This window comes from Myripristis murdjan, chromosome 8 (genome assembly GCF_902150065.1).
Source record: "Myripristis murdjan chromosome 8, fMyrMur1.1, whole genome shotgun sequence".
NCBI lineage: Eukaryota > Metazoa > Chordata > Actinopteri > Holocentriformes > Holocentridae > Myripristis > Myripristis murdjan.
The window spans coordinates 22218311-22227797 of NC_043987.1; the positions used below are offsets into that span (position 1 = coordinate 22218311).

The 9487-nt window shown below is 41.1% G+C and overlaps 1 protein-coding gene across 1 annotated transcript in view; it reads right to left on the reverse strand.

Moving 5' to 3' along the window:
• baiap3 (BAI1 associated protein 3) overlaps positions 1-9090 on the reverse strand; it is a 29031-nt gene extending 19941 nt beyond the window's left edge. Inside the window, exons 1-2 of the mRNA XM_030058435.1 lie at positions 8957-9090; positions 436-523 (exon numbers count right to left, since the gene is read on the reverse strand). Of these exons, the coding sequence (XP_029914295.1) occupies positions 436-523; positions 8957-9090 (222 nt within the window). The remainder of the gene's footprint in view (positions 1-435; positions 524-8956) is intronic.
• Between the last annotated feature and the right edge of the window lie 397 nt (positions 9091-9487).

Here is a 9487-nt window from a genome sequence, read left to right on the forward strand (position 1 = left end):
CTTGGATGATAGTATGATGATTTGCCAACACTGAACTTTAGTCTGGATCCTCCATATGCCTGAATGATGAACTACACCTATTTAAAAGTCTATTTTACTCTATTGACACACAAAATTGTACACATGAAGCACTCTCTGAAAAACATCTCCACCGCGAGTCATCGCTGTCTCTGCATGGGCAGCAGAAGGACTGAGGAAACCCATCGGCAGCAGATTGTGACTTCTGAGCTTCCGGACTTTTTAGCATCCTACTCAACCTTTTCCTTCTGTTGACACGCGTCATACTGGGCACAGTAGTGGGTTGAATGACAGCACTGTATACACCCCTCAGCCGCAGTGGAGGAGGTGGAATGCTGGCAGGTCTGTTCATTATATTTATGTAAAACATGCCTTCAGCATAACAGAGAGAAAGGTGGAAGGAGGGTGGGGGGTTACCTCAGCCTGGGCAGCCTGCAGCATCTTGTCCTGTTTCTGCAGGATGGCATTCATACGCTCAAAGAACATGACGCTCTCCTCAGAAACCCTGCTGAGAAGAGAAAACAGACAGACAGAGCATAAATCTCTGAAAATATGTAGTTACACGCTTAATCTTTGATGTGGATATAACAGGAACATGAGGTACAAAGGGTTTGTGAGGTCCTTCCAAAACCAGATGTGCCCAATTCCCCTGTTGAAGATACTCAACTCGACCTGCACTAGATATGTGTGCCAAATCAGGATTTGAATGAACAGAGTGCACTCAACTGCAGTATAAAACAGATTTTGAATAAGCGAAACCACAAAAGGTCCTTGATCATACAGTCATAACTGTGCGCAAAAATGTTAGGCTGATAGTATGTGGTATTATGTGTAGTATGTGAGATCAGCTGTGGACAGACACATGCACATACAGACAGAAAAAAAAATGTTTCCCTGCCGTTATAAGACTTCTGTGCAGTGCTTAAGTCAACTGAACAGGAAATATGGGGAAAAAATGTTTTTAATATTTAGCGACTAAAGAATCAACCAAATAAAAATGTTTGGCCAGTCATTCTGTGGAGGCGCAGCGTCAGACAGACCCTCGCATGAGTGCAACCAAGTCAAATATGAAGTTGTACTTTCCAAAAGCCACCTACGACTAGACTGTGACCATTTTGGTCACAGTCTAGTAGTTCTGCTTTCACCAATGATCTGGAAAACCACAGTCAGGTGAGCTCTGACTTCATACGTGTGAGAGAGTGAAAGAAAGAAAGAGTTTTTGAAAGTTTCATGCCAATAAAGTCATTGAATTGAACTAAATTAAATTGAAAAATTGAAGTGTAAGAGAGAGAGCGAGTCAGGGAGGCAGAGAGAGAGAGAGAGAGAGAGAGAGAGAGAGAGAGAGAGTAACTTCTTCATTGCGTGAATGAAGACAGGGAATTACCACTGGTCCTTTTATCATACAGGCATAACTGTGCACAAAAATATTCAGCTGATAAGCCCAGTAGCATGAGAGATCAGCTGCTGACAGACACATAGACAGATGGACCAAACACAATATCCCTACCCCCCGGAAGAGATAATGAAATCTGAATGATTAATAAAGTACCTCTTAAACTGAAGCGTTCATTTGCAAACAATCTCAAATTGTATTTCTATGAACCATTTTTCTTTTCCATGTACAGTAATATTGATTGAAAATATCATAATAGTAGGCAAACTGATAACCTTAGTGATATAATTTCAGATTTTAGATTTGAGAAACTATGTTATGTGAAGCATTACATGCAACAGTCAGTTCTTTGCGTTGTGTTTTTCAGGAATGGCATATTTGTTTTTGCAAATAAATCATCGTACATGCTGGTCCAACCCCGTGAAACATCACCACATCAGAGTCTCTGACCACAGATGGTCAGTTTTCTCAGAAGTCTGTCTTTGCTAAAACCACCGTATTCATTGACCTGCAGTTCAGGCTTTTGTTGGGTATCGATAAGACGAACCTCCCTGTGCCTTCTTCTTTTCCCATGGGCTAAAAAAGCAAAACAGATATGAGGAACATGTTAATCTACTATAATGAGCGGGGATCTGTCGAAAATGCAAATTAAATTTTCTGTTTCCTGCGGGTGTGAGAGAGTGAATCCCTGGACTCCTGCCATTTGATGTTTTCACAGCCCCTGTTGTCATGGTGATAGAGGCACATTCAGGAAGGGAGTAGTTGGCTGAACACCTTGGGAATCCCCTCTACCCACCAACCCCCCTCAGCACACACACGCACGCGCACACACACACACACACACACACACATGCACACACACCGCCGAAAACTCTCCTGTCTGTTTGCAGGAAGCACGAGACTGTTTTGCAGCGATCTGTGGCAGAACCATCAGGATCAGCGAGACCGTCTGCCCGTCTCCCCCACTGCCCGGTCTCCAGCTCGCCTCCTCGCAGCCTGTCTCCATCCTGCCTCTTGCCCAACCCTGTCACATTATGCAGACGAGCTGTCCACATAGGCCCTGTCACGCTCTTATATTAGCAACGTTGCATCACAGCAGGCGTGTGGCAGCCCATCCCAGCGCCCACCGACTCTCCCCATGGTGGCAGAGCGGATGGCTAACCCCCGAGGTATTGATGAAGACTAATGGCAGCCATGCAGGGAGGGTTAGTCAGGTTTCCACTGATGTCGAACACAATAAAGCTTGAGAGGTGGAGACATTCAGTTAAACTAAGGTCCAGTTGGCCAGCTTAAATATTCAGTCTCCCTTTATCATTACCACACACAATGCAAAGTGTAAAAAAAGAGCAAAAATGATAGAACATCATATTCAAGCTCTTCATTTAAGCGTCAATAAGCCATGTTTACAAAAGATAAGCAGACACACTCTCCAATCTCTAGGTATTCCCTATATTCCAGCATGAAAACAGGCTTCATCCTTTCATCTGCTAACTTTAATTCTTAACCTTCATGGGTATTTGCTTGTCAATATTGTTGAAACTGTAACCACTGTAAAGAGAACGTCCCCTGCTGAAGACAACTTTCATTTGCTTTCCTTATCTCAAACTCCTCAGTCAATATCTATATCGCTCCTCAAAAGCCTGAAATCACAAACAAAGTCTGTGATCTGTGACTGGTTCAAGAAACAAAGCCTGTTCCACTGACGGCAGATTGAAGACTGCTTTTGTGGGCGTTTAGGGTGTTTACATTTTTTACTTATAACACAAATGAGCTTCGTTACATTGTGTTTCAAGTAATTATGAAACCATGGATTCCTTGAATTTGTCAAGAGAGGCTCGGCTCTGTTTACGTGCAGAGATACAGACTGAACAAAATTCAGCTCATTTTGATCTGATAGAAAAAAAACAAACAAATGATACCAGTATCCTCCTGAAGAAACTGCTCTCTCTCTCTCTCTCTCTCTCTCTCTCTCTCTCTCATACTCACACCACATAGCCAGAATAACAATCTCATTTTATGTTGCTAGGAAACAGGTTCTTTTTATACAGCCTTTTAGTGTTATTCTAATTTATTTTCAGAATTCATTCAAAGCCTTCAATTAAGTTTTCCTGTCTAGGGTGGAAATCAGCGGCAAAACATAAATAAAAACATGAACGTTCTAAACCTTGCGTGTCTGTGAAAAAAATTGTATTGAAACATCACTAATTGCCAGTGTGACGGTAACAGTGACACCTCACTGCAAAGCCGGGGTGATGAAACAGATAAGTACAGCTGCAGGACTGCTGCATGAAACACAAAACGACATTTGTGTGCATTCTAATGAAACAGAGGTATTTTCTAATTTGACTTAACAGTGAGTAATAGAGCCCTACAGCTCGTGTTATCTCTTGGCATCGACATGACAGGGATCCCCCTCCAATACTACACGTGTGATTGTGCATTTCATTTGCATTATAAATATGATTAAGCAACAAACATTACAGGTGCAGCAATGGTAGTTAGAACAGTACGTTCACAGCACACCCTCTCTCTATAGATTCAAGTAATTTGTGAAAAAATATTGCATGGGGTCCCCGTTCTTTCTCCAAACTGATTCTTGATAACAATGCACTCTTTCTCATGGCACAAGTTGGCTTGTAGTTTAATCCAATTAGGCTCAGCTGAGGCAATGTAAAGCTCTGACGGGCTGCCTGTTGCGACTGGTCAGAGCTGCAAGATAATGTATGAGCAGTTAAATCCTATATATTTTTTTTCATCAAACAAGGAAGTACACTTGAATAATGCTGTAGCTGTAGCATTACAATATTCCTTATCATGCAGAGTACAGTAGCAGTGGCATTCCTCATTCAGTAGTTTCTGTTTATTAGTAATGACTGCATCTGCGTGGGCTTACCATTTAATGCAGTTCTAAATGGCTTTCATTGTTTTTAATTAATGAGCAGAAGGTACTTTAGTTCATTGACAGTGAAAAGTCAAATCCATTAATTTTGCTAAACGTTGTTAAATTTGAACAAGACCATGGCCACCGCCGCTGGCTTGGAGTAAATAGTGGGAGAATGGAATTTGCAAGTAAAGGCAATGATAGAGGAAAAGTCATGAAATCACTAAAGTTGACCGAATTCATCCACTCCATCGGTTTTGAGAAATTAAAATTGACATTCAGGCTTAAGGATGGCACTGGAGGCAAGGTGATGGTATCATCAAAATCAAGAGGAGGGGAGCACGAAGGCACACATCAAATACCATGGAAATCTGTAAATTACATCCAGTGATTTTGCCCTGTGGCTGATGTTACAGGAAAAGCCATGAGGTCACCAAAATTGATATGGGTCATCCTTTGAGGAGCAAGAATGTGCTCATCAAATTACATGGCAATCTTCCCAGTAGATTTCAAATGACATTATGGCGAAAGGATGGCACTAAAGGAGAGGCGATGTGACACCAAAATTGATACGGTTCATTGAACCCTGTCAAAGCAGAGAATTAATTTGCTGAGTACAATCAGCGAACTGCTACCTGAGTTTGGCGCTTGAGGAAAGATCATAGGATCACCACAATCACTATAATCAAGATGGGTCTTCTTTTGGAGAATATGAACACACTTTTAAAACATCATGGCAATCCACTGATTGGATTTTGTGATATCTGAATGCAAAACTGCCATTTTGGCCTGACAGTGGTGGTAAAGGAATGATCATGAAGTCACCATAATTGACAAGGTTCACCCTCTGGGGAGCATGGGCGTGTGCATCAAATTTCATGGTAGTACACCCAACAGATTTCAAAATATATTGCCTTGTGAAATGAAGATTGCTACTGTAAACCAAGTTGGCACTTTGAAAAGAGCAAATAATTAACAACGACAAAATACGAATTCAAATACAAATTCCTGAGGGAATACTGCAGCGTCAGCTGCATAATGATGTCCTGTCCAGTGCCCATTTCCACAATGACAGTGTAATGTGCGCTGACATACAATTAATAACCATCATGCATGGAGGTAAATGCATAATTTGCTCAGATTAATCAAGAAGTTGATCTCCTGTGTGTCAGTCTGTGCTCTGAAAGCTCAAGTCATGAGTGCGACTGTGGCGTCAGCACCTGTGGATAATGCACGCTGAATCTACCCTGCCTCATTTGCAAATTCTCAGTTGATGTGAGCGTGCAGCCAGGTCACTGGGGGTCTGGACGGATAACGAAGGAGATGAAACAGCCGCCCCTAATGATGGGCGGTCAGCAGCATATCCTCAGTCTACATCTGTGTCTGACGGCTCAGTGGGAAGGCTGCAGCACCAGGGATGCTGGCAGGGTACTAGAGAAGAGGTGACATGCCCATGGTTCACAATAAATTAAATTAAAAAAAAAAAAAAAAAAACAGACAAAATAAATTATCCCTATGGGGAAATTGTCTTACTGCAACAGCAGATAATAGAATTGAAGCAAAGAACACAATACAACCAACAACACCAAAACATAGAAATAAATGAATGAATGATATGAAAATATATTAATTACAGCATGCAGAACATGTAAAAATACAGCAGTATACTGTGACAAGAATTCAATTACAAACATGTCAATTACAAACATGTCTGAAATGAAACAGCACAGAAAATAATAATAATAATAATAATAATATTAATAATAATAATTACTTTGCAGGTCTGGTATCAGTCCTTCAGTCGATCAATGCCTCACACTGCACAACATGTTTTCTTCCATGTTTAAAATAGACATTCCCGTCATTGCCAATAGAACTTCACATTTTGGGAGCAGTCTGTGTTTAGGTTGCTATAGTAACCTCAGGTTCACTCTATTACTTTGGGCTTTGACATCAGAAGTACCTCCCAAACAAGACTGAAAATCAGCTGGATGGTTTTACCTGTGCCATTAGATTTGTTCCTGCCAGTAATTTTTCAAAATCTTTCTGCAAAGTGTAGCAAAAATCATTAATATTATGATACTGTCATTCCTCCTTTAACACAGGATGGACAGGGAAAAAAGTGGTTTGCTGTCAAAATTGCAGACTAACATGTTAAAGGAGATGTGGACAATGAAAAGATGTGGAGTAAATGATACATTACTAATAGGAACATTTGTGATCTCAGAGCCTGACTGCGCATGTAGTAGTGTGGTTGATGAGTCCTTGGGGAGAAGCAGCTTTTACAAGCCCTGCTACCGGCGAGTCCTAACTCCAGAATAAATGCCAGCCACATTCAAACATTGTGTCTGACATGAAGTTATGGTCTGTACCTTCAACAGGCCTGCCAATGGAGAACTTAACAAATGACTAATGGACATGAATTACTGCATATGCGCTAGTGCTGCCTTTTTGAAAGGCTGCTATTATTTTTCTGGGCTACAATGACTGCACCTCTAAAAATCCTCATTACAGAAGCTATTACTTGTTCCCAGTGGTCACAATCATACAAACATTATCTATTGCCCTCTGGAGCAGGGCTATATGGCAATGGTCACCGCTGTACACAATAATTTAAATTTGATCCCTTTTAAGATCCATACAGTACTCTGATTTCTTCTTTGTTTTTTTTTTTTTTTTGTTTTTTTTTTTGTAATGGCAATGTTGTAGAAGTATTAATATACAAATGCACAGTCCCTGGCTCTCACACAGACTTCATAAAATGTTTTATGTATAACTGACAGTAATGTTTCATACATTTATTACAGGGATCATCAATTACATTTGTCCAAAGGCCAGAATTTTTCTAAGCAGACACTGTGGGGGCCAGAATTTTAAATAACTTTTAATTTATACAGGCCTAATTAGCTTATTATTGTTTAATATTCTCACTTTCTTACAAAATTAATGTTGTTTTTATTAGCCAATATCTGTGTGAAGAGACTAAAAACATGGGAAATCCACAATAGCATGTAGATATTTAACTATAAAATGCTTTCAAATGGGCACCGACCTAATTTCAGAATGCAGTCCTGATTGGTAGGAAATATTGATCAACTTTAACCAGTTTTGATGAGTTTTGATGATATTATGCACTGTCCTGACTGGTGGAAAACGTCCTCGTGCTTGCATGAAGATACTGCACACACCGCACTCCATTCTGAAAATAACTAAGGAATAAAGGAATTCATTTCAGCTTCACCTGTCCTTGGCTGCTGCTATGAGATGCACAACCAGCGGAGGAAGTGCAGCTTTGTGAGTGTGGTGGGCCAGACTCATGCTGTATGGCTACCTGCAGGTAGGTAATGATCAGCTGACTGGTGAATTTATTACATCCTTAGAGCCTGCAGGTTGAAGGCACACATTTGGGGTTGGTAAATCATTCCTAATAAAATTATTGCCATCTAAGCTGGTGATGATCACTGATTTAAGCTCTAGTAGTAGGCTGATTGGTGGCCTAAAGGCAGAAAACAGCCTATAGACAACCAGACTGAAGTCTACATTACAACACAGCTCTAACTACGCAAGATACAATTCTGCTGGCCAGTATGCCCAGGAGTGAAATATTTTGCCAGCACTGATATATTTTCACCAGGCAAAAGCTCACAAAGGTGTATAATGAAATAACACCAGTAAAACGGATGTAACATAGAGGATTGATGCACAAACTTTCCACAAATTTCCACAAATGGCAAAGCTTTGAAATACCTCCAGCTCTTTAATGTTGTGTGCAAGTGTTTGTGAACCATAGAAACTGAATGGGAGCAGAAAGAACATTCCCATTCAAACACAGCAGGAAGCACATTCATCACTGTGGAATGGCCAGAGCGGTGGCCATTTTTATTTGACTAATTGTCACTGCAAAGAACTGTGACTGTTGTAGCTAACTTCCATATAAACTTCTGTATAAACCAACTTGCAGCAAGCTGCATCTCACTGAGGAGAGGTTTTGGAGTAATGGCCAGATAAACAGTGGAGTAGTGCGAAGCATGGAGAGGCGTCTTTTGTGTCTCCGCTGCCTTTACCAAGGACGATCTTTATGGATGGATTATACATGGGGGGTGGAGTGGGGGGAATTTACGGCCCCACTGATGTGTGGTTTTGTCACCATAACAACTAAAATCAATTGCCATTTTCTTGTGAATCAGTCAAATGACCACAGCAACCAATTCAATATCTGTTCTCGTCCAATTCAATTTCTATGACGTGTACACACCATTATGAATGTCACCAGAAACGATATTTAGGCACCAGGTCAATAACGGAGCTTTGACAACAACATCAATACTAGAGTTTTCAACACCTGTATTGATGCAGTTTGGTGCCTCACTATATAACTATATATAGCTAGTATGCTTGAAACACTTAAAGCTGCAGTCATGGACTGTAAGGACTGTAAATCAAAAGCCACATTATTATATTTGTTGTTACAGCGATGCAGTTTCTCTAATTTTTGCTGGACCACTTTGTTTTCTACTCGAAGGCTACAAGCCAGTGTTGCACTTGGAATTCAGTGTTTGTTTTCGCCGTGGTATTGAATCGGGAAATGAGATTCGTGTTGGTATCAACTACCAAAATTCTGGTGCCGTGACATTTCAGCACACCACCATGTGCCAGTGACTCACCTGTGAGGTAGCGGGTCGGGACAGTGTGTGAGAGGACTGCTGGCGGAGGGTGGCGGCTCCCTTCTGCTCCTCAGCGACTGGCTTCTTTGCACCTGCCTCAGCACACTACTCTTCAGATCAAGGAGCGTTGTCATGTTTTCTTTCACTGCCTGTATGGACACAAAGAGCAAATACACTCAAAGACTTGCCAAGAACGCCGTCCCTGGTGGTGTTATTGCAACCCACCGCTGAAAACCTGAAAGAATAACCCACTACTTAAGAAAAACCTCCGTTCCTGTACAGTGTGGGTGTTGTGTAATGTAGTATGAGTTAATAAAGATTTAATTTCAGTTTCAAAAACATATTCAGCTGTTGCACTGTGATTATAACATCAGTTGCTTCCGGCAATACAGTTGGTTCGGGATATTCTTTTGGTTTAATCAGCTGCTTAATCACCCCCCCAGCTATTTTAACATAATTATACCGTTTCCTCAGCAGAAGGTGTGTGCTATTTCTGTCTGGGCCAGACTGATGCCGTGAGCTGTGCAATTT